Source organism: Macaca mulatta, chromosome 3 (assembly GCF_049350105.2).
Source record: "Macaca mulatta isolate MMU2019108-1 chromosome 3, T2T-MMU8v2.0, whole genome shotgun sequence".
Classification (NCBI taxonomy): Eukaryota; Metazoa; Chordata; class Mammalia; order Primates; family Cercopithecidae; genus Macaca; species Macaca mulatta.
In genome coordinates this window covers 35,494,188-35,519,022 of record NC_133408.1, presented here as the reverse complement: position 1 = coordinate 35,519,022, position 24,835 = coordinate 35,494,188, and the positions used below count along the sequence as shown (strand labels likewise).

Here is a 24,835-nt window from a genome sequence, read left to right as displayed (position 1 = left end):
AGTTGATTCTGATGCCTAAAGTTTTACCAAATCTAAGATTTGCCGTACCTGGGAGTCCTCCTGGTCTGAAGACCAGACTGTCTGAGTTCCTGTCATTACAGGGCTGCAGAGGAAAACAGAAATCATCGTAACACAAAAACTGTTACTTCACGGGTCTCCACTCACACACCCCTCCCAGCAAAGCTCCAGAATCTTTCCTGTTGAGAGGATGGGAGAGCATGTCGTGAGGTTGTGGAAGTACAAAGCACATCAGTTGCAAAGCCAAACTGTCTATCTCCCAAGAGGCGTAAGGTTTCAGGAATCTAGACCAGGCACGGTGGCTCACACCTGTAATTCCAGCACTTTGGGAGGCCGAGGTGGGCGGATCACCTGAGGTCAGGAGTTCGAGACCAGCCTGACCAACATAGAGAGACTCCATCTCTATTAAAAATACAAACATTAGCCAGGGGAGGTGGCGCACACCTGTAATCCCAGCTACTGGGGAGGCTGAGGCAGGAGAATAGCTTGAACCCGGTGAGTGGAGGTTGCAGTGAGCCAAGATCATGCCACTGCACTCCAGCTTGGAGACACAGCAAAATTCTGTCTCAAAAAAAAAAAAAAAAAAAAGGGAGAGAGAGAGAGAGAGACTCGTGGGGAAATTGAGGATATCCTTGCCTGTTTTTATAAATTCAATCCTCTTCATCCTGGAGCTCAGAAAATCACACACAATGGGAAGGATAACGTGTCTAGCGATCATACAATTTGTCGGAAAAATTATAATCCTACCAAATTGGCACTTGACTAATTCTTTACTGGTTCTACAAATGAACACACCATGGCATTTATCACCTACAAGTTATTGAATATAAGACAAATTTAAGATACTTTGCTTTTTTTTCATTTTTCAAAATAACTCCTCCAACTCTTTGCCCCACAATTGGCACCATCACTGTGACATTCCCATTTTACATTTGAGGGAGGCTTTCTTTCCAGTTCAGTTACCCTTGGGTACTGGAGAACAGTCAATGGCATGCAATGAGGTCTTCTTCCATTCTTCTAGATATATAAATTCTGCCCAGGCATCCATTCGAGCTGCCAGAAAGTCCCTGGACCACCACCTCAGCCTAGGACAACCTTCCACCTCTCATTTCTTTCCTACTGTCTTTATCTTGGATCTAGACCCAAACCAACCAACCAATCCCTCACATATGTGCTTAACAGTGTCATCAAAAACAACATCCAGGCCAGGTGCAATGGCTCACATCTATAATCTCAGAACTTTGGGAGGCTGAGGCGGGCGGATCACCTGAGGTCAGGAGATCGAGACCAGCCCGGCCAACATGGCGAAACCCTGTCTCTACTAAAAATACAAAAATTAGCTGGGAGTGGTGGCAGGTGCTTGTAATCCTAGCTACTCATGAGGCTGAGGCAGGAGAATCGCTTAAATCCGGGAGGTGGAGGTTGCAGTGAGCTGAGATCACGTCACTGCACTCCAGCCTGGATGACAAGAGTGAGGCTCCGTCTCAAAAAACAACAACAAACCCAGCATCCATGTTGTTCTTCAACATCCCTTTTATAAAGGTGATAAGTTTATTTCAGAGGGTTTTCTTTCAGGGGGCAGGATCAGATTTCTTGTATCTATTTGCCTACAGAGAGGGAGAATGAAGAAACAGGTGAATAAAAGCTAGTGAACCTTTTGAAGATTTCAGATGGCAAAGCAATCCACTGGCAATTTGCTTGTGGGGTATGTGTGGGTGGATGTGTGTTTAAATTTAGAGCCGACAGAAACTTAGACTTTCCTGGGAAGTTGATATGCTTCCTGTTTTTTGAGTATTAGAACCATGAAACTCATCATCTCTCCTTTTGTGTACTGGCTGCAAGAATGCTCAAAAATGAATTTCCCCTTGATTGATGCCTATTTTGATCATTTTCTGTATGCATGCCTTTTATTTTAGGCATCCAGAAATCATCATTGGAAGGAGCGTGCTTCATTTGACTTGACTTGGATTGGATACGAAGTCATCCAACGATGAGAAGAGGGAGTCAAGATCCTCCTAGGGGCTTCGCTGGTGTAAATGTCAGAGGTGTTTGAACCAGAGCAACTCTATCTTCAGTAGGGGCTGGGTAAAATGAGGCCGAGATCTGCTGGGCTGCATTCCCAGACAGTTAAGGCATTCTATGTCACAGGATGAGATAGGAGGTCGGCACAAGCTACAGGTCATAAAGAGCTTGCTGATAAAACAGTTTGCAGTAAAGAAGCCGGCCAAAACCCACCAAAACCAACATGGCCATGAGTGTGACCTCTGGTCGTCCTGGCTGCTACACTCCCACCAGCGCCATGACAGTTTACAAATGCCATAGCAACACCAGGACATTACCATAAAGGGTTTAAAAAGGGGAGGCACTGCCGGAGATCCAGCCACTGTACTGCAGCCTGGCAACAGAGCGAGACTCCGTCTCAAAAAAAAAGGGGGGGGGGAGGCACGAATAATCCACCCCTTGTTTAGCATATCATCAAGAAATAACCACAAAAATGGGCAACCCACGGCCCTTGGGGCTGCCCTGCCTATGGAGTAGCCATTCTTTATTCCATTACCATTGGAGGGTGTCCAGGTTCTTGGCATCTTGAACAAAGAATTGGGCAAAATGCACAAAGTGACCAGGCGCGGTGACTCACACCTGTAATCCCAGCACTTTGGGAGGCTGAGGTGGGCGGATCACCTGAGGTCAGGAGTTCAAGACCAGCCTGGCCAACATGGCAAAACCCCATCTCTACTAAAAATACAAAAGTTAGCCGGGCATGGTGACGCACATCTGTTATCTCAGCTACTCAGGAGGCTGAGGCAGGAGAATTGCTTGAACCTGGGAGGCAGAGGTTGCAGTGAGCCAAGATGGCACCACTGCACTGCAGCCTGGACAACAGAGCGAGACTCCCGAAGCTCCATCTCAAAAAAAGAAAAAAAAAATGCACAAAGCAAGAAAAGAATGAAGCAACAAAAGCAGAGGTTTTTTTTTGTTTTGTTTTGTTTTGTTTGTTTGTTTGTTTTTTCTGAGAGGGAGTCTCACTCTGTCGCCCAGGCTGGAGTGCAGTGGCCGGATCTCAGCTCACTGCAAGCTCCGCCTCCCGGGTTTACGCCATTCTCCTGCCTCAGCCTCCCCAGTAGCTGAGACTACAGGCACCCGCCACCTCGCCCGGCTAGTTTTTTATATTTTTTAGTAGAGACGGGGTTTCACTGTGTTAGCCAGGATGGTCTCGATCTCCTGACCTCATGATCTGCCCGTCTCGGCCTCCCAAAGTGCTGGGATTACAGGCTTGAGCCACCGCGCCCGGCCAAAAGCAGAGATTTTTTGAAAACGAAAGCACACCTCATAGTGTGGGGGAGGCCCAAGTATGGCGGCTCAGGCGCCCTGTTACAGAACTTGCAGGGGTTTAAATACCCTCTAGGGGTTTCTACTGGTTACTTGGTGTACGCCCTATGTAAATGAAGAGGATGGAGTAAAGTTACAAAATCATTTACTCCGTGTACACCCTATGGAGGGGACATTTCCTGTCACGGCTGAAGTGTTCCCTGCCTCCAGACCCTATTTTTCTGCCTCAATTCCTTTATTTTTCTAATAAACTTGCTTTCACTTTATGGACTCACCCAGAATTCTCTCTTGGGGTTTGGATCAGGACCCCTTTCGGGTAATACAGACAGAAAATACGGCCTTGACACGGCTGTCAGGAAACGACAGAAAGGCCTCTGACGCTGGGGTTCTGAAGGGGTGTTAACCCCCGCCAGGAAGGCTCTGGAGGCTCCAATCACTTTCAGCCTCTGCTAAAGATGCCCGATCCTGCCAACAAAACTTCCAGCAGCCCGATGTGGTGGCTCATACCTGTAATCCCAGCACTTTGGGAGGCCAAGGAGGGCGGATCACCTGAGGTCAGGAGTTCAAGGCCAACCTGACCAACATGGTGAAACCCCATCTCTACTAAAAATAAAGATAAAAAAAATTAGCCAGGCCTGGTGGCGCATGCCTGTAATCCCAGCTACACAGGAGGCTGAGGCAGGAGAATTGCTTGAACCCAGAAGGCGGAGGTGCAGTGAACCGAGATTGGGCCACCTCACTCCAGCCTGGGTGACACAGCAAGACTCCGTCTCAAACAAAACAAAAATCCTTCCAGCCTGGAGAAACTGAGGCTGGGCAGTAGGGAGTGAGGAGGGTCCCTGGGAGGAACCAGAACTCATCCTGCTTCAGGATGGAGCTGGCCCCCTTCTTGGCCTTTGCCAGGGCTTCGTGTCACGGAGCGACCAAGGCATGGGGTTCGAAGCCAACCCCAGCCCGCCAGCTGCCTGAGCCTGGCCAAGCTCTCTGCACCTGCACACGTCTGTAAAACGCGGATGAAACGCTTCTACTAAACCCGGTGGCTGAGATGAAATGAGTTATGTGTATAAAGCGCTTAGAACGATGCCTGGCGCACACTCGGTGCCAAATAAGCGTTCGCTGTGGTGACGATGTTGACTCCAGCCCAAAGCCCGTGGTCAGCAGGGCCGGGCTCGCAGCGCCAGGGGGTTCCTAGGCGCTGCGCTTCGGGGGTCCTGGACACAGACAGCGGGGGCAGAGCTCCCACCATCGAGGATCCCGAGGGTCTGCAGCAGAGGGGCTGAGGCCCGGGACGGGGGCGGTCGCAGCGCCCTTTCCTGAAAAAAAGGCGTCGGGCTCTAAGACGCCCTCAAGCCCTCCCGGCAGCGCGGAACCCGAAGCGCTCAGAAGCCCGGGAGCCCCAAGTCTGGGGGACCAGAAGCGCCGCTGCCCTGACTTCCGGAAGGTGGACGGAACCTGCGAACAGGGCGGGCCCGCGTGGCGAACGCAGAGCCACTTCCGGGCGCGTCGCCGGCTTGGTGAGCGCGGATACCGGCTGTCCCTCTCGGGCGATTGCGTCCCCCGTAGTCCGGCCGGCCTCAGCACCGCGTGTCGTGGGGGGCCCGGGCCCGCGGCTGCAGGGCCGGGGCAGCGGCGAGGCCGAGGGCCGGGAAGCCACTGCCTGGCCTGGCAATGTGAACGTGCAAGTCGATCCCCTAACCCAGAAAGCCCCAGGCGCAGTCTATACGGGCGGCCCCGCTCCTGCTTATGTTTTAGTTTTCAGGGACGGGGTATCGCTCTGCCGCCCGGGCTGGAGTGCAGTGGTGTGATCACGGCTCACTGCAGCCTCGACCTCCCGGGCTGAAGCGATCCTCCCGCCTTAGCCTCCTGAGTAACTGGGACCATAGGCGCACCCAGCTGATTTTTAATTTTTTTTTTTTTTTGATAGAGATGGGGGTCTCGCCGTGTTGGCCAGGCTGGTCTCGCACTCTTGGCCTCAAGTGATCCTCCTGTCTCGGCCTCCCGAAGTGCTGGGATGACAGGCATGAGCCACCGCGCCTGGACCCTTCTTTTGAATGGACTTCCTTGCGTTTCTGTTTCAATGCCTGGTGCTACTTTTTTGGGAACCCCAAGGCTGTACTGTTTGATTGACTCCTTTTTTCCCCCTTTCTTTTTAACCTAAATCAAAGCTGCCACTGCCCCGCCATGGAAGACACGCCGTTGGTGATATCAAAACAGAAGACGGAGGTGGTGTGCGGGGTCCCCACCCAAGTGGTGTGCACGGCCTTCAGCAGTCACATCCTGGTGGTGGTGACTCAGTTCGGGAAGATGGGTACCTTGGTCTCCCTGGAGCCCAGCAGCGTGGCCAGTGACGTCAGCAAGCCTGTGCTCACCACGAAAGTCCTTCTGGGGCAGGATGAGGTAAAGTGGATTGGCCGGGAACTGTGGCTCACGCCTCTAACCCTAGCACTTTCCGAGGCCTGGGCAGGCAGATCGCTTGAGGCCAGGAGTTTGAGACCAGCCTGGGCAACACAACACACACACGTCTTCACAAAATCACAAGTGCCTACAAAAAATATATAGCGAGAGAGAGGCTGGGTGCAGTGGCTCACACCTGTAATCCTAGCACTTTGGGAGTCTGAGGTGAGCAGATCACTTGAGGTCAGGAGTTCCAGACCAGCCTGGCCAACATGGCTAAACCCCATTTCTACTAAAGATATAAAAACTAGCTGGGTGTGGTGGCACATGCCTGTAATCTGAGCTACTCAGGAGGCTGAGGCACAAGAATCGCCTGAACCTGAGAGGCGGGGATTGCAGTGAGCCAAGATCGCGCCACAGCACTCCAGCCTGGGTAACAGATAGAGACTCTGCCTCAAAAAAAAAAAAAGAAAGAAAGAAAAAAATAGCTGGGCCTGATGGTATGTGCCTGTGGTCCCAGCTACTTGGGAGGCTAAGGTGGGAGGATCACTTGAGCCCTGGAGGTTGAGGCTGCAGTGAGCTATGATTGTGCCACTGCACTCTAGCCTGGGTGAGAGAGCAAGACTCTGTCTCTAATAATAATAATAATAATAATAAAGTGGTCAGGAAGGGACCCCCAGGGAGGAAGATGAACCTCTTCAGTGGCTGTGATTTGTCGGTAAGGACATGGGGCATCGGGGGGACAAATCTCCCTACAGCGATAGCATTTTCCAGGCATTTGTGGGTCTGAAGGCACCCTGCTTGCCCTGGTGGATGCTTTTGTCCAGCCCGCAGGCGTTTTATCCAGCAGACAAGCAGAAGTAGCAATTTTGTCATTCGAGCCGCCTCCCCTCGCATGGTACATTACATGAGCGGGCCGCTGGCTGTGCTCTCCTCTGCAGAAATCACATGTGAGATTCGACAGCACTCACCTCTGCAGGCTTGTCTTTTCTGGGTTCTTTTGGATGAGAGACAGCCAGAAGAGGCGGGGCTGCGAAAGACGCTGGGAAAATGAATGGAGTGATGCGTCTTTAGCAATGTGCTCGTGACTGGAGTGTTCTGAGTGCTGCCTGAACGCTGAGTCACGGTTGCATGGACTTACGTGGTGGTGAATGGTGGTGTGGGAAGCCTGCCTGGGTTCCTAAGGGATACGTCATGAAAACATTGAGGAAAAAACCAGGTTTCTTGCAGTTAAAATGGTTTCTTCTCCTTCCTTTCACCAGCCTCTCATCCATGTCTTTGCAAAGAACCTGGTAGCATTTGTGTCTCAAGAAGCTGGAAACAGAGCAGTCCTCCTTGCCGTGGCCGTGAAGGACAAAAACATGGAGGGTCTGAAGGCGCTGAGGGAGGTGATCCGGGTGTGCCAGGTGTGGTGACCTGGAGGCAGCTGCCCCGCACTGCTCAGCAGGACACGTGAGGACCCAGACACCCACTCAGGGACTCAAGTCTCGCCTCCCTCCCCGGTGGAGGGAGGAACTTTGTCTGGCACTAGCCCTTGGAGCCAGGAAAAAATATTCGTGTCTCAGGCAGACTCTTACTCTGGTTACTAAGATCATCTGTGCATGACGGGGAGGGTGGAACGGGTGCCAGGGGAGTTGTGAATGGATCTCACTGGGACCTGAAACGTGCTTGTGTTTGAGAATTGGAGGAATGAGTCAGCAGGCGTGGCTCATGGCCCCCCGTGTACGGGATCAATTGTGGGAGGAAATTTCTTTTTTATTAAAAGCAAATGTGTATCCCAAAATACTTCACCATCGTCCCTAACAGTAGCGAGGCATTGCAGTCGCACAGCATTAGTTCAGTTTCACGGGCTTCATGTGGAATGGGGGCTTGTTGGGCAGAAACGCAGAGAGACGTAGTTCCTAGAGACTAGGTGGATCCCAGACTTGGGCCTGTGCATGCTGTCACGCAGCTCCTCCTCCCGTGACTTCTCTGAGCCTGCTGGGAAACTGGTGGCCATCAGCGGACATCTCTTACTATCTTACTGTGTGTGCCCGTTACTGTGCTGCAGCTGGGGACAGACGCTGGCCTCTGAATCCTGAATAGCAAGGGAGGGGGGACGCTTCTGTCAAGGGATCACTGTGTGCAGAGGTCAGGAGGGAGGAGCACGGCAGGACAGGGCAGGGCACGGAGGGGTGGGTGGCCAGAGTTCACTGGTAGGCAGCTGGGGTGTGGCTGAACATGACCTCCGTGTAGGGGTAGGCGGGAGTCCTTCTGTGCTGAGGCCCAGGACTTAGTCTTGCGGGGAGCAGTGTTGGCCGATGTTGGCCTCAGGGTGGCTTTTACACCTCTGACAAGTGGCAGCCTGGGCCCCGCCTGGCTCTCCCTCCAGCCACTCCGAGGGAAGCTTCACTGATCGTGCCCGAGTTGGAATTTCTGAAGCTGGAAGTCGGAGCTTTGACCCGCGTGACTTTGACAGTCTCGCAAGAAACAGCGGCAACTGGAGAGTTGGGTTGGGTGACAGGATCCCAAAACAGAAACCAGGAAGGCTCTGGAGCGGAGTGAGCGCCCGGCGGGCCCTTCCAGGGAACTGGGGGTTTCCTGCCTTAGGTACCTGTAAAGAAACACCTCAGGGGCATGGGGTGTTTGTGGAATTAGAAAGAAATATTCCCTTTTTTAAAAAATACAGACTGTTATCACTGTGTTGCCCAGGCTTATCTCAGAACTCCTGGCCTCAGGTGATCCTGCCACCTCAGCCTCCCAAAGTGCTGGGATCACAGGCCTGCATCCTGCTTATTTCTTTCCTTTTTCTTCTTCTTTTTTTTTTCTCTTTTTTTGGGACAGTCTCGTTCTGTTACCCAGGCTGGAGTGCAGTGGTGCAGTCTCGGCCCACTGCAACCTCTGCCTCCCAGGTTCAAATGAGACTCAGCCTCCTGAATGGGTGGGACTACAGGCGTGTACCACCACGTTTGGCTAATTTTTTGTATTTTTTAGTAGAGACGGGGTTTCACCATATTGTTCAGGCTGGTCTTAAACTCCTGACCTCAAATGATCCGCCTGCCTCGGTCTCCCAAAGTGCTGGGATTACAGGTGTGAGCCAGTGCACCCAGCCTAACCCCTAGTCATTTCTAATAGCTTCTGAAGTTCTGCAATTTTCTTTTTCTTTCTTTTTTTTCTTGAGATAGGGTCTCACTCTGTCGCCCAGGCTGGAGCACAGTGGTGCAATCTCAGCTCACTGCAGCCTTGACTCCCAGGTTCAAGCAATCCTCCCGTGCTCAGCCAAGCCACCTGAGTAGCCAGGGCTATAGGTGCTTGCCTCAGGCCTGGAGCGCCTAAGTTTTGTATTTTTAGTAGAGATGGAGTCTCACTATGTTGCCCAGGCAGGTCTTGAACTCCTGAACTCAAGCAATCCTCCCACCTCAGCTTCCCAAAGTGCTGGGATTCCGGGCATGAGCCACCACACCCGGCCAGTTTTCTCAATATCAGAAACCCTTGAGGACAGGCGATGGGAGGGGCCATTTCAGATGCTGGTCCGATTTCAAAGGAGTTTGGAAGGTGAGTTTGCTGAAGATGGGACAGAAGGAAACTGGCTCTTTGAGGGCTCACTCCTTCAGCAAACTGAGGACCTGCTGAGCACCCAGTGCCTGCTGGGTCACCCACAGCCGTTATCCCTGCCCCCACGGGTTCACAGCCCTGGTGCCTGCCGGGTCACCCACAGCCGTTGTCCCTGCCCCCACGGGTTCACAGCCCTGGTGCCTGCTGGGTCACCCACAGCCGTTGTCCCTGCCCCATGGGTTCACAGCCCTGGTGCCTGCCGGGTCACCCACAGCCGTTGTCCCTGCCCCTACGGGTTCACAGCCCTGGTGCCTGCCGGGTCACCCACAGCCGTTGTCCCTGCCCCACGGGTTCACAGCCCTGGTACCTGCTGGGTCACCCACAGCCATTGTCCCTGCCCCCACGGGTTCACAGCCCTGGTGCCTGCTGGGTCACCCACAGCCGTTGTCCCTGCCCCACGGGTTCACAGCCCAGTCGGCTGTCAGGCAATGTTAGCATGAGAAGAAGAGAGCAGGGGAGTCCCACGTGGGGGGCCTGCCAGACTTCCTGGAGGAAGCACTGATGCTTGAGGGCACCTTGCAGAGGCCTGCTGCCCCCACCAGTGTCTGTGTGCAGCGGGGACCTCAGGGGATACTGAGGCAAACACATCCCTGGCAGATAGGACTCCCGGCCCAGGGCTTCCACCCAGCCTCCCTCGGGCAGGCTGGCATCGAGGTCTGCCAGCCCCTCATGAAGTCCTATGTTGAATCCCATTTGGTGTCTTCCTCTTGGGAGATCTGAGCCCACAATTTTTTTTTTTTTTTTTTTTTTTTTTTTGAGACAGAGTCTCGCTCTGTCGCCCAGGCTGGAGTGCAGTGGCGCAATCTCGGCTCACTGCAAGCTCCGCCTCCCGGGTTCACGCCATTCTCCTGCCTCAGCCTCCTGAGTAGCTGGGACTACAGGCGCCCGCCACCGCGCCCGGCTAATTTTTTGTATTTTTAGTAGAAACGGGGTTTCACCGTGGTCTCGATCTCCTGACCTTGTGATCCGCCCGCCTCGGCCTCCCAAAGTGCTGGGATTACAGGCGTGAGCCACCGCTCCCGGCTGAGCCCACAATTTTAAGGGCCATGAAGGAGTCGATGGAAGGAAAAGGGAAGGACCGTCCGCACAGGAGCGAGGCCCCAGCGGGTAGCACGTGTCAGGACAGCTGCAGGATCTCCGCCAGAGAAAGGGGATCTGTCAGGGGGCGGCTCGTCAAGGGTCAGCCTTGAACCAGGGGCCAGGCGTGACGTCAGCAGATTAATATCTTAGAGCAGGTGCCCGGGCAGAAGCTTCGCCGTTCGGTATTAGCCCGTAATTACTCACGCTTGTCTAAAAGTCAGGTGTTTTTGCTGGGTGTGGTGGCTCATGCCGGGAATCCCAGCTGCTCGGGAGGCTGAGACAGGGAGGATGACTTGAGCCTGGGAGTTTGAGCCCAGCCTGGGCAACAAGCAAGACCCCATCTAAATACATACATGCCTGTCTAAATACACGCCTGTCTCTACAAATGAAAACCAGACAGTTTTGTTGAAGAGCCACAGCTTCGCTCATTTAACCAGTGGGGACATGGCGTGGACGGGGCTCCGCTGTGAGTCCGGATGCAGCTCAGCGGCTTGTGCTTCCTGACCTGTCCTTTAGCAATAACAGTGGACCCTGCTCACTGGCTGTGGGATTGCCCTTCCCAGCGGGGCTGCCCTTTCAATTCTCACCCTGTGAGTGGCCCCCCACGTTTTCCATACACAGAAGCAGGCCGCACCCCAGAGAGTGGGGAAGCTAGAATCGCCCTGCAGGGTGCCCTGGAGGCCATGTCTCCCAGTCAGGAGTCCCCATGGTTCTCCTTCATGGCTTCCTTTTTTTTGAGACAGAGTCTCCCTCTGTCACCCAGGCTGGACGTGATCTCGGCTCACTACAACCTCTGCTTCCTAGGCTCAAGTGAGCCTTCTGCCTCGGTCTCCTGAGTAGCTGGGATTACAGGCTCCCACCACCACACCCGGCTAATTTTCATATTTTTAGTAGAAATGGGGTTTCATCATGTTGTTCAGGTTGGTCTCAAACTCCTGACCTCAGGTGACCTGCCCGCCTCGGCCTCCCAAAGTGCTGGGATTATAGGCGTGAGCCACTGCGCCCAGCCATAGCTTCCTTTTCTTTCATGCCACAACTGCGCCAGGGAAATGGTTCTTGCCAAGGCCAAGGTCGGCTTTGCCTCCATGGCTGCTGGTCTGGTGCGGCACTCTGTTTTCGGGAGAGCGTTGGCTCCTGAGAGCCAAGCCTGGGAGGCCTGTCCTGTCTAAATGGGCCCTCACGACTGCCCTTCAAAGGTAGGCCATGGAGACTGGACGCTGTGGCTCGCGCCTGTAATCCCAACACTTTGGGAGGCTGAGGCAGGCAGATTACCTGAGGTCCAAGTTCGAGACCAGCCTGGCCAACATGACGAAACCCCATCTCTACTAAAACTACAAAAAGTTAGCCAGGCGTGGAGGCGGGAGCCTGTAATCCCAGCACTTTGGAAGTCTGAGGCAGGCAGATTGCTTGAGCCCAGGAGTTCGAGACCAGCCTCGGCAACATGGGGAAACCCCGTCTCTATCTCTAAAAAGGCATATAAAGAAAAAAAATAATTTCATTAAAAAAGATAAAGGTAGGCTGTGGAGAAACAAAGGCTAAGGAGGTCAGGCAGGTTGCCTGGAGGCTCCTGGGATGTCCACACAGCTCTGCCCCATGTCATGTGCAGGGCCCCACAGCCGCCTGCCTTGAAGGCGGTGTGAAATGGGCATGTCATTGAGAGTGGCCCCCAGTGCCCTCCCGAGGTCCTTCACAGCCACCTGGCAGCTGGTAACAACGCAGACTGAGGCTAAGCACCTCCGCCATCCAGCTAGCTCCTCTACTGTAAGTCAGATGGCAGCAGCTGTGGAAGGGCCCTGGCCCTCTGCTTTCTGGGCCTGCTCCCAACCTCATGACTCAGGAGCGGCCGCTGCTCCAGCAAGGAGCTATGAGGAGCCGGCCGTGGTCACAGCCAGGGCCGTCTGCTTTAGGAGGACAAGCTACCTGTGGCATTCACCCAGAGATCCAGCTGTAATCGCAACTCCCAGAAACTCACGGCACGCTGTGAGTAATGAACGCGGGGCCCGTGGCAGCCTCTGCGGCCGAGACAGTGGACAGCGTTCACTCTAAAGCAATGCCCTTGCACCCACACAGTGTGACGTCCAGCACTGTTTTCTGCTCAGCTGCGAGGGAACCTCCCCAAGCCTCCCCACCACCCTTTTCCTAAGCAGATGTGGGGGCCTTGGAGGTCAAGAAGAGCTAGTGGGGGCCCTGTTCTTGGCTGTCGTTTCAAGCGGCTTCTCCAAGGGGTTGACAGAGCCCTGGGCCCACGTGGACGGATGATGACAAATGACCCGCGGGGGGAGACAGTGGCACACGGGGACCAGTGGAGTGAGCCGGCCTCGGCTATCTTGTTGAGCGCCTGGGAATGGAATTGGAACAGGAACCCCGGTAAGTGACTGGAATGAGGGCCTGACCGATGGGAATGAACCAGAGACACCGGCATGATGTGAAAATGACTGAGAGAGGCGCCCTGCCACGCTGGTTTTATAGTTTGGCATCACAGCGAGAAAAACAACAAAACCCATCTTGCGTGTGGTGAAGGGCGGCTCAGGCAGCAAGAGGGTGCGTAAATTCCAAAACAACTGCGAGAAGACCAGAGGCGCCGGAGCTCTGGGGATTCGGAGTCATTTTCAGAAATAAGGCCGGTCGCAAGGTCCATGCCTGTAATCCCACCACTTTGGGAGGCCAAGGCGGGAGGATGACCTGAGCCAGGGAGGTTGCAGTGAACCCAGATCACGCCACTGCACTCCAGCCTGGGTGACACAGCGAGACCCTGTCTCCAAAAAAAAAAAGAAGAAGCAAGAAAGAAGCACACAGCTGGGGATGTTTTGATGAAGACTCTGCTCTCCTGGGCCCCAGAACACCCCGAAGTAGACTGCAGGAGCCGGAAGCCCCGGCACCTGAAGATGCGAAGCTGGGCTGGGAGTTGCTCGCTGGCAAGGTGGGTGCCAGGCTGAGGAGGGCAGAGGTCAGCTGCCCCTGGCTGGGCACGATTTAGGACACAGGACGGGAGGGGGTACCGGAGGAAGCCTGGGGTCTGGAAGGAAAGGCGGGGGAGGGAGGGGTCTGCAAGGAAAAGGAAGCCAGCCGCGCTGTTCCTGAGCAGAATTCCATGGAACTCGCAGACAGGACTTGGGACACGCACCTGCTCTGCCCGTCCAACCTCACCCCGACCACCCAGGAGGGGAAGCGTCGTGGAGGCCACTTCGCAGGTGGGAAGATCAAGGCCCGGGGCCATGTGCGATGCCCCCCATCCAAGGTGCAGCCCAGGAAGGCAGAACAAACCGCAGCTCCAGCCCTGCCCCCACCCACTAGCCAGGGGCCTGCAGCTCCTGACTCAGCTTTCCCCATCAAATGGGGGCTCGTCCTGCCCCACCCAGGTGGGAGACCCGAGCTTCCAGGCTCATGGGAGTGCGTGCGTGCATCTCGCGTCCCAGTCACGCGGGTAGCAGGCATGCGTGGGCAGGGCCAGAGCTGGGTGACAAGCCGTGTCACAACACCCTCAGGCTCCCGAATGGGACTTTTCAGGGGTGAGGGCCCAAAGAAGGGAGGGGGAGGCAGGGGCTGCATCACTCGTGAAGGGGCATCAGGACCCCCAGCCCACGCGTGGTCCCACGTCTGAAGTCCACCGGACCAGGAGATTGGTCCAGGCTCACACCCACTGAGATGGCAGGAGGCAGGGGTGGCACGTGGACAGACATGGGTCCCAGAATCCAGGCAGGGGAAAGGTGGAGGGTGTGGTCTGTTCTAGCTGTACCCGGGCAGGTAGGGCCGGCTGGGTGGGGTGGGGGTGGGGCTGGGAGGAGTTCCTGGGTCTGGGGAGAGGCCAATGCTCAGGAGTAATCATCTCTCAGGGACCCAGGCAGCCCGCCGCTGTGAGGAGGGGGCAGCAGAGGCCGAGAGGCCGGGGGCCGAGCTTCAGGCCCACCCCGCCTTGGCTGCCCCTCTTAGGCCTGGAGACCTTCAGCCAACCTGCCTGACAGGCTGAGCGCCAGCAGGGAGGTGAGCTGCGTGGGTGTGGGAGTGCGAGAATGTATGTGTGTGTGTGTGTGTGGTGCACACCAGAGGGGTGTGGTGTCCAAGCTGGGCCCGTGCACTTCAATGGGGTGGGGGCTCCTGGAAAAAAAGAAAAATGTATTGAAATTCTGAGAATCACAGTTCCCCAACACCTGAGCCCCACCTCCACCCCAGAGGATGGGCCCCAGGATGGCACCTGGACACCAAACAAACAGGGTCTCTGGCCAGCCTGGCAAGTCCCGGCCAGACCAGCACCCCCCACCCTGGCTCCAGATGAAAGGGTGCCCCCAACCCGTACACACCCAGGGCTGGCAGCTCCCTCAGGTGAAGGGAAGTACAGGCAGGCCTTGGGTGACTCTCTGGGAATGGGGGCAACAGAGGGACCAGGGACGGGAGCAGGGAGGCAGGGGCTGGGCCCCAGAAGACAGGACAGGAGACCTATGGGAGGAAGAGAGCAGATCCTTGGGACGGTCCCGCCCCAGGGTCTAAGGCTGATGGGCTCAGGCAAAGCAGAATTGCTCGAGAGTCAGAAGCTGAGGGAAGGGCCCCCCATGCTGCACCTGCCTGCCAGGTCGCCAGGCCAGCTGAGAGTGGAGCTCCGAGTCCCAGGGCCTGGCCAGCCTGGCTCTCCCATGCAGCAGCCTGTGTCCCTGGAAGGGCAGATGACAGGGAGGCCAACCTGAGGCCCTGGCCCGGCCACCGTGACCTGCCACATAGCTCGTGCCGGTGGAGACAGGCACAGGCTGGCACAGGCTCTGCCTGAGGTCACAGACACCGTACACAGCCAGTACCAGGCCCCAGCTTGTGGCGTCTGGCCCAGGGCCTGCTCCTCCTGGCTGTAGGGGCTGCTCCCCGGTCCCAGTGAGGAGGGGGCGTGTGGATCACCAGGAGGCCACACTGCCTGCCCGCCCCACTTGGCTCCCAGGAGGCCATGCCCGTGGACAGGAGCCGGGGGCATCCCAGAAGCAGAGCTGGGAGGACGTGGAGCCCCATCCCTGTCACCTCCCGCTCACACCCGGGGCTGCCGTGTGGGTGGACTGCTGGCCAGGGCCCCCAGGGGAGGGCCACGGGACTGGGTGGGGCAGGCCTGGGAAGCCGGGTGTCAGAGATGCGTGCCCACCGGTCACCTCTTCCCCCTGGTGTGCAGCTCAGCCGGGACACCGAATGAGCCAGCCCTGAGGAGGCAGCTCCCAGGCGCCCCGAGTTCCACCCAACAGTGAAGGAGGCAGGCAGGGGGTACGCCGTACCTGTCTGCGTCTGCAGAGAGATGGGCAGGCAGGGGTTAAGGGGGTGGGTACCAGCAGAGCAGCCGGCCCGGAACTGGGGAGCAGTGCCTAGGACCTCAGCCAGGTTTCTCATGAGGGCAGGAGGTGGCTGTGCCAGGGCCAGGGTGTGGGACTGGCTGGGCGGCGTCTCAGCCTCCCCACAGCTCCGGACACCTGGACACAGTGAACAATGGTCAGAGGGCCCCGTCGCCTGGATCTGGGCAGACAGGTCTGTCCTGTGATGGGCTTGGTCAGTGTCCAGCCCCCACCAGGAAAATCAGGCCCAGCCGGCCCTGCCGCCTCCTGTGACTGGGCGCAGAGGCCATGACACCAGTGCCAGGTGAGGCTTCCATCAGCCAGAAAGCCCCGTGGGCAGGTGGCAGAGTGATCAACCTCCCGACTGCCCCTCCCTGGGGACCAGGCCCTGCTCCTGACGTCCCCAGACCAGCACCCTTGGTCCACGGCGCCCGAGCTGGCGCATCCGGCTCTTCTCGCCCTCTTTCCTGCTCCACGAGCCTCCCCGGTGAGACACGGGCCGCACCCTGGCATGAGGTCCTGTGCTGGAGGCTGGGAGGACCATGTGGAGACCAGCCCTCCCCAGACCCTAGGGCAAGACAAAGTAGGGGGTGCGGTCCCAGGCCCTGCACCACCACAGGGACCTGTGTTCAAACCAGAACGAAGTCAGCAGCAGAAGCCCCGCCCGCTCCCCACAAAGGCCCTGCAACCCCCACAGGGAGTGGAAGGGGGTCCGCACCTCCCCGCAGGGCACCTCCTCACAGGGCACCTCCCCTCAGGGCGCCCCCCCTTCATTAAAGCCAGCGGTGGCCGACCAGGGCGGGAGGAGAGAGGGGCCCTCAGCCAAGACCCACTTCCTCTTGGGGAACCATGTTCTCCGGGCAGTGCCAGGGGGTCTGCCCGCCTGGCCGTGGGACGGGAGTGCGGGTTCTGCTTCGGGGATGTGAAGGCCTTGGCCAGGCCTGACCCTTCACCTCCAGACCCAGGCACATCTCAGCTGCAGGCCGAAGGTCAAGGCCTTGGCCGGGGGGCACATGGGACTGCAAGCCGTGGTCTGGCTCTGCCCTCTACCTGCTGGGGGCTGCGGCAAGTCCCTGCCTGGGGGGCTGCCACGAGGCTTGGGAATGGTGGTCCAGCCTCTGTGCTGGCTCCGGATACCCACGAGGCAGGCCCCTCACAGGAGGGCTGGCCCTGATGGAGACGGGTGGGGGTAAGGGAGACACCAGGCCTCAGATTCGGGGTCCCATCTCCACTTGTCCCCCTTCGGGGCTGTGTGACACTCTTCAAGGAATTACTTCAGTGACATTTCAGAACCACAGGGAGTGGAAGGGGGTCAGAACCAACCGATCCACCAGCATTCGTGGGGTGCAGAGAGGCTCCAGCCAGGCCCCCCGCAAACTCTCTGTGGGACTTGGGGCCGGTGTCCTCCCTGGGGAGGAGGAAGGGGACTGGCTGCTCCGTGGGACCCTTTCTCACCGAGGCTGTCCCTCAGTGTGCCCAGAATGGGCCAGGCCTGGGCGGGGGCAGGGGAGGGAGGTGGGGGCTGCAGTGCAGGGCTCAGAGAGCCTTGGAACCTGCTGGGGAGACCCTGGAGCCACCCGTAGACACTGGCAGGGCCAGAACCTGCTGAGAGCCAGGGGGTTGAGGGCAGGACCCATCCCAGGGGCTCAGGAATGGGAGGACTCACATGTCCAGGCAGGTGGTCACTGGGTAGGGGAGAGAGGGAAGCCACACAGTTCAGCACGGTGTGCCCGCATTGTGGGTCTCACTGTGTGCACTCAGCAGCCTCGCAGGGCAGGCATTACTGCTCCCATTTCCCAGGTGGGGACATGGAGGCTGAGGGGTGCACACTGGGGAACGGCGGGGCTGCAGTTCACACCCAGGAACCCTGAGTGTTCGCTTTACTGAATGATCGGGCACCTCGGGCAGGGATTTGGTAGAAACCTTGGTAGTGCCTGGGTCTGCCTGGATGTGGGGACAAAAGAGGCAGATGTGATGGAGACAGCTGGGGTGGGGACAGCAGGGACGAGGACAGAGGCAGGCCGGGTGGGGAGCATAGCCCAGAAGACGGCGGGCAGGTAATAGAGAGAAAGCCGGGGTGGGGACAGAGGCAGGCCGGGTGGGGAACGTAGGCCAGAAGACGGTGGGCAGGTGATGGAGAGAGAGCTGGGGTGGGGACAGCAAAGGTGGGGCCAGGACCAGGACCAGGGTAGTGACAGCAGGGGTGGGGACAGGCAGGCCAGGTGGGGAGTGTGGCCCAGAAGATGGGCAGGCAGGCCAGCGCTGACCAAATCCTGCTTTGGCCAGGATTTGATCAGTAAACCCACTTTACAGATGAGAAAACAGAGGCCCAGAGAGGCAAAGGCGCCTGCCAAGTTGGCCAAGGCCATAGGCAAGACAAAGGGCCAAGGGCCGAGGACGTCTCTGAGTGACGTGGTCAGAAAGCTGGAGAAGGAAGGGTCAGTGGAGATGGCAGAGGCCTCCTCTCTTTTCAGAGCTTCAGGTTTATAAAAGGCCTGTGAGGCCCAGTGCTGGGGAGAAGGGATACAGCCAAGGCTGCCTGACAAGGCAAAGTCATTTCCTAGAGTGTGCAAGAGCACCTGGCTTCAGGGCCAGAGCCCGGGCTCTCGGGACGCCTTCCTAGAGGCAGCAGCTAAACAAGGACGTGCCAGGGTAGGGCGGCTGTGAGAACAATGAGGAAACCACGCTGGACCTGCCCCCCACCATCAGGGCAGGGGGCAGCCTCGACTGAAGGGGCTTCTAAGGGTCAGGGACCCTCAGGAGCCATGAACCAGCTCAGGCTGACAGCAAAGACCCTGCACCCACACTCCCCACTGGCACAGCTGTGGGCCGAGGAGATCCACAGGCCTCCCTGCCCAGTGCCCAGCTGGCCTTGTAAGAAAACCCCACCTTTTCCCACAGAGGATCTGCCTCTGGCGGAAGGCAGAGCTTTGGAGGTCCCTCGATCTGTGTCCCGGGCCCAAGCCCTGAGCCTCCCCAAAGCCAGAGCCCTCCCAGAAGCCTGGCTCTGGTGGCTCCAGCCAGAAAGGTCCTGCTGACATCTAACCACAGTGCTTCCTGCTGTCTACACAGCCATTCTCACCATCAGCCTGGGGAGGGGCCTGGGGCTGGAAGCAAATCAAGCAGGGGCTGGGGCCTCAGTGTCCCTGCCTGTAGCATGAGCGAGTTGGATAAAGTACTTCTCGGTCCCTCCAGCTCTGTGCACGCCCAGGCACCAAAGTCTTCACCCTTCAAAGCCCCCAGCCATCCTGACTTCATAGTTGTCCGAGACGGTGATCCCGACACTTACAGCCAGAGGGCGACATCCGCACGCGCTGAGCCGTCGGCCTGGGGCTCTGCGGGGCGGGAGGGAGGCGGGGAGGTGGGGGAGGGGGGAGTTGTACCTGTGGCTGCAGCAGGAACGCAGCTGGACGGAAGTTGGGGACCGCCTTCCAGCACCCCTGCCTGGCCAAGGAGAGACCTTAGCCCACAGGGCCACCGCCTCAGCCGGACAGCCCCCCACCGCAACCCCCGTGCCCCGAGCATGGACAGGGCACGGCTCTAGGCTCTGGAGCTCCCGCAGAGGGAGGACCAGCAGCAAACACAAGACAGGTGGACAGGAAGTCGCACACGCACTGAGGACCTGAGGACGGTGATGGGACAGCGGGGATGGTCTCTCCAGGGGTGACACCTGAGGCTGCAGGACAGCAGGGTTGGTTGGTTCAGAAGGTCCCGGCCTGGGAAGCAGGCGGGCTCCGGGAGGGCCCAGCCAGGGTGTGCACGCTGTGGCTCTGGGCCCAGGCCCAGGCGGGCACTGATGGGGAGGTCAGGCAAGGCGGGCCTGAGAGCTGGGCACGACTTCCTGAGCTTGTTCCCCACCTGAAAGGCTCCCTGGAGGGACAGCGTCGGTGGAGGGGTTGGGGAGAGCAGGCAGGGTGTTCCAGGGATGGATGCGCCTCAGCCTGGGCCCTGCACGGACCCCTCGAGGATGCTGGACACGTGGATGCGCCCCTCGTTCCCATCTCTAAAAGGGGAACAGGCCGGACACGGTGGTTCATGCCTGAAATCCCAGCACTGTGGGAGGCTGAGGTGGGCAGATCACCTGAGGTCAGGAGTTCAAGACCAGCCTGGCCAACATGGCAAAACCCCATCTCTACTAAAAATACAAAAATTAGCGAGGTATGGTGGTGCGCGCCTGTAATCCCAGCTACTCGGGAAGCTGAGGCAGGAGAATCACTTGAACCCGGGAGGTGGAGGTTGCAGTGAGCAGAGATCATGCCACTGCACTCCAGCCTGGCGTCAGAGTGAGACTCCGTCTCAAAAAAGAAATAAATTAAAAATAAAAGGAGAACAGTGGCTCCAGTCATTCCAGGCTTGACCCCTTGAGCCCTGTTGCCCAGGGCTGTGGGAGGGTAGGAGACGAAGGACAAGGAGCGTGTGGATCTGTTGCGGGCACGGAGCAGGACTTGGTAATGGTGGCCCTGGTGGCATGAGCCCAAGCGTAACCAGAACAGGACAAGAGGTAGGACTGAGGGCCCACGTCCCTCTCCCAGGAGCTGGGGTGGGTGAGTTTTTTCCACAGGGGCCTCTGCATGGGGGTGACAGGGCCCCCAACCCCTTGCCAGACTCCAAAGGGTCCGGGGACTGTGCTGTCACTCCTCGAGTCCTGCCTTGACACACAAAGACTAGAAATATTTCCTTTTTTTTTTTGAGACAGAGTCTCCCTCTGTCCCCAGGCTGGAGTGCAGTGGTGTGATCTCAGCTCACTGCAGCCTCCGCCTCCTGAGTTCAAGCGATTCTCCTGCCTCAGACTCTTGAGTAGCTGGAATTACAGGTGCGTGCCACCACACCTGGCTAATTTTTGTGTATTTAGTAGAGACAGGGTTTCACCATGTTGGCCAGGCTAGTCTCGAACTCCTGACCTCAAGTGATCCACCCACCTTGGCCTGCCAAAGTGTTGAGATGACAGGCGTGAGGTACCGTGCCCAGTCCAGAAAACTTGACTGTTTTCAACACACCTCTTGGGGCACGGATTTATTTTTTCAATTCAGATGAAGTTCACATAACATCAGTTTACCCAGGTTTAAGTGAACAATTCGGTGGCAGTAAGTCCATCCGCAGTGCTGTGTGCTGCCGCCTCTACCTCATTTCGGGACCCCGTCACCCCCCAAGAGAAACCCTGTACCATTAGCTCTCCACTCCTCCTCCTGCAGCCCAGCCCTCCTTGGCCTGCCGCAGACCTCTCCCACCTGTCCCCGCCGGGTGGCAACTGCCTGGCCGTCTGGCACAGGCAGGTGAGGGCGCCAGGCGGTCAGCAGGTTCCTGGGAGCCAGCTGCCACCCAGCAAACAGACAGGAGGATAGTGTGTCAGCCGTGGGAGGGGACAGGAGGAGACAGGCCTGCAGCCTGGGGCCCAGGTGGGCCACTGGGGACATGAGGCACTGGGCCGCCCCGCCCCAGCCTGGCACAGCCCTTCAGATCCCGGCCTTGCCCCACCCACAGTGGGGCCACCAGTGGGGGCCACGTGGCCATGAGAATGACCAGCTAGGCTTCCCTGGAGGCTGGGCCTCCCCAGACTGGGCCAGGTGCTTCCTGCCAGCAAAGGTAGAGCTGGGCACTGTGACCGCAGACCAGAGGGAGAGGAGGAGGCTGGACTGGGCTGTGAGTGTGGGAGAGGGTGAACTCAGAACCCCAGCAGGTTTGTAGGAGACGGAAGAACAGGCGCCTGCGGCTGCCGAGAACCCCAGCAAAGCCGGGCTCCCAGGCGGGTGGGCAGGTGCCGGGGAGCCGGTGAGGGCCGCTCCTCCCATGGGGCTGGTTGCACAGCTTCTGCCGGGGCAGGCAGTGCTGGTCTGCGCCTGCTCCCCAGACCTCCCGGGCAGGCAGGGCGGCAGGGGTTCCCCTCTTCCACCCCACTGGAAGACAGTCTTTGTCTCCTAAGAAGCAGGCTCCCTGCAAACCTGAGACTTGGAGGTGGAAGCTGGTTTTACAAGGGGGAACCGAGGTGGGGCCCTCAGGTCGCAGGTGGCTGATGGGGTGAGCCTGGGTGGCTGAGCTTGGAGCAGGGAGGGAGCCAGGCCTGGCGCTGGTGTCCCTGTGCGGGGCGCGGCCTGGCGGGTGGTTCAGCCTCTCACTGTCTCCTCCCTCCCCGGCTGCTTCCTGCTGCCGGGAACCGGCACCTTTGCCCTCACTCCTCTCGGTGTGTGTCCTTCCTCCCTCTGCAGATGAGTAATGTCTCAGGGATCCTGGAGACAGCCGGTGTCCCCCTGGTGTCAGCGACCTGGCCGCAGCCCAACCCCCCGCCGGCCGTGCCAGCTGGGCCGCAGATGGACCACATGGGGAACGGCTCCCAGGGGGCCCCCTGGCTCTTCCTCACCTCCGCGCTGGCCCGAGGTGTCTCAGGGATCTTCGTGTGGACTGCCCTGGTGCTCACCTGCCACCAGGTAAGCCCTCCCGCCCCCGAGCCTCCTTCAGGACCCCGGTCTCCACGGGACGTGGCCGTGGCTCAGCCTGGCCCCGCTGGGTGCTGCTGCTACAGATGCTGTCAGAAGTGGGATTGGCCAGGGCACGGGGGAGGGGATGAGCTTCCCCAGGACGTGGCGTGTGGGAGCTGGGCCTGAAAATGGGGAGGTCTCTGCCAGGCTGAGGGCAGAGCACCCACCAGGCATCCCTGGCTATTTCACAGGCTCCTCACCCAGCTCCCTGAGGTCAGCAGTGTGGTCCCATTTCACAGACAAGAAGACTGAGTCTCAGAGAGACCAGAGGCCTTTCCCAAGCTCACATAGTTGAAAAGGGGAAGGGGCCTTCTCCCGCCAGAGGTGTGGCACCCTGGAGAAGGCTGGTTGGGGGTTGGCAGGGGGTTGGACTTTGCTCTGTAGGGAGCTGGGGAGCAAAGGTCACAGCTTGGCTGGAGGCACTGGAACTCCTGTGTGGGAGACGGGCGAGAAGCAACTTCCTCAAGCCCCAAGCCACACACACAGCCCCCGACCCGCAGCAGTCCCCAGGTGGGAATAGAACAGCCCCCAGGTAGAGAAGCGGCCAGGCGCGGTGGCAAGGAAGGGCCAGGCAAGGGCAAGGAGGAAATGGTGCCCGAGGGTAGGGGGTGGGCAGAGAGGGCAGAGGGTCAGGGATGGGACCCACCTGAGAGCCTCGGATACACAGAGAGGCCAGGGCAGTGTGTGCAGGGGTGGGGTGGGAAGGCGTGTACAGGCCAGCGAGGGTCACACAGCTGCAGGGGTTTGTCCAGAGCCCTTGACCCCAGTGTGGGGAGGCAGCTTTCACGGGGTGCTGGTAGCCCAGGAAGGCTGTGGAGGGCTGGGCTGAGAGCAGAGCTGCTCCCCGGGTGCACGGGGCACTGGTGTAGGGAATGGATCTGAGGTGAGCCAGGGCAGGGGGCCATCAGGAGACTGGCAGGCAGGGACCCTGATGGCCACAAGCCTCCGAGGCAGCATCTCCGTGACAGCTGATTAGCTGCTTATTCGCTGGGCATGGAGGCCTGCACCAGTAGTCCCAGCTACTAGGGAGGCTGAGGTGGGAGGATCGCTTGAGCCCAGTTCAAGGCTGCAGTGAGCTGTGACCAGATAACCAGAACCAAAGGTAGACGTGTATGAGTGTGGGCCTGGAGGGTGCAGAGCCGCAGAGGTGGTGCCGAGGCAGGCCCTTCCTGTAAGGCCATCAGAGAGGGCTTCCCAGAGGAGGCCGTCTTTGCGCTGTAATCCTGGGAACCAGCTGTGTGTGTGCAGCTATAGTGTGGCTTCAGCTTCATGGGGCCTCGCGGTCAAGACAGGGCTCATGGAAACCCCTTGAGCTGGAGTTCAGGCCCTGTCCCACCCCTGAGCCCACCTCCAGAGCCACCCTCGAGTGAGGAGTCCCAGGCAGGACACAGAGTGGCTGGATCCCCCTTGCTTTATACATGGGAGGACCAGGGCCGGAGAGGACAGTGGCTTGTCAAGGTCACCCAGCCAGGCAGCGCCAGCCCCAGGAGAGGTCTCCTGATGGCTGGTCATGCCGTCCCTCCCAGGCACTGGCGGGGAGTGTGTGACTGATAAGAGTCCATTCCTGCCGCCAACCTCCCCCAACTCCCTGAGCTGCACCCCAAGCAGCCAGGTGCACGTCGCTTCTGCTTGCCCGCTGCCGCTCACGCATCTCCTCCAGAAAGCCTTCCACACGGGCCCCCGTGCACCCAGTCCCAGGCTCGGCTGACCCTGTCTGAAAGGGTCCTCAGACAGGAGGACCCTTTGTTGTGTCCTCACAGAAAACTTGGAAAATCGGTCGGGTACGGTGGCTCACGCCTGTAACCCCAGCATTGTGGGAGGCCAAGGCGGGTAGATCACCTGAGGTCAGGAGTTCGAGACCAGCCTGGCCAACATGGGGAAACCCCGTCCCTACTAAAAATACAAAAATGAGCCAGGCATGATGGTGCGTGCCTGTAATCCCAGTTACTCGGGAGGCTGAGGCAGGAGAATCACTTGAACCCAGGAGGCGGAGGTTGCAGTGAGCTGAGATCGCACCACTGTGCTGCAGCCTGGGCGACAGAGCGAGACTCTGTCTCAATAAAAAATAATAATAATAATTAAAAATAAATAAATAAATAAATAAATAACAGGGAAAATCTAGAAAGGTTTAAAGGCAAACATTATAATCACCCATATTTTTTCCCAGGCTTTCCTTTTTTTTTTTTTTTTTTGAGACGGAGTCTCGCTCTGTCGCCCAGGCTGGAGTGCAGTGACCGGATCTCAGCTCATTGCGAGCTCCGCCTCCTGGGTTCACGCCATTCTCCTGCCTCAGCCTCCCGAGTAGCTGGGACTACAGGCGCCTGCCACCACGCCCAGCTAATTTTCTGTATTTTTTAGTAGAGACGGGGTTTCACTGTGTTAGCCAGGATGGTCTCGATCTCCTGACCTCGTGATCCGCCTGTCTCGGCCTCCCAAAGTGCTGGGATTGGCTTTCATTTTTTTTAGGCAAGATCTCACTCTGTGGCCCAGGCTGGGATGCAGCGGCATAATCATTGCTCATTGCAGCCTCTGCCTCGCGCATTTAAGCCGTCCTCCCACCTCAGCCTCCCAAGTAGCTGGGACTACAGGCACCCGCCACCACACCTGGCTAATTTTTGTATTTTTTAGCAGAGATGGGGTTTGCCCTGT

The 24,835-nt window shown here is 58.0% G+C and overlaps 2 protein-coding genes across 11 annotated transcripts in view; both read left to right on the top strand.

The window, feature by feature from the left end:
• The first annotated feature begins 4,841 nt into the window (after nucleotides 1–4,841).
• On the top strand, nucleotides 4,842–7,527 carry PSMG3 (proteasome assembly chaperone 3). The gene is made up of 3 exons (NM_001193761.2): nucleotides 4,842–4,862; nucleotides 5,514–5,745; nucleotides 7,005–7,527. Exons 2-3 carry the CDS (start codon nucleotides 5,530–5,532, stop codon nucleotides 7,155–7,157), a joined length of 369 nt encoding a protein of 122 aa, NP_001180690.1. The 5' UTR covers nucleotides 4,842–4,862; nucleotides 5,514–5,529; the 3' UTR covers nucleotides 7,158–7,527.
• Nucleotides 7,528–14,199: 6,672 nt separating this feature from the next.
• TMEM184A (transmembrane protein 184A) overlaps nucleotides 14,200–24,835 on the top strand; it is a 21,020-nt gene continuing 10,384 nt past the window's right edge. For 2 of the 10 annotated variants that reach the window (XM_028845488.2, XM_077995940.1), the window contains exons 1-2: nucleotides 19,083–19,404; nucleotides 21,917–22,135. In XM_028845488.2, the coding sequence (XP_028701321.2) occupies nucleotides 21,917–22,135 (219 nt within the window). In that variant the 5' untranslated portion in view covers nucleotides 19,083–19,404. Of the gene's footprint in view, nucleotides 14,398–19,082; nucleotides 19,405–20,414; nucleotides 20,527–21,049; nucleotides 21,391–21,916; nucleotides 22,136–24,835 lie in introns of those variants that run through there. The other 8 variants (XM_077995937.1, XM_077995939.1, XM_015133159.3 and 5 more) reach the window with 7 other exon arrangements.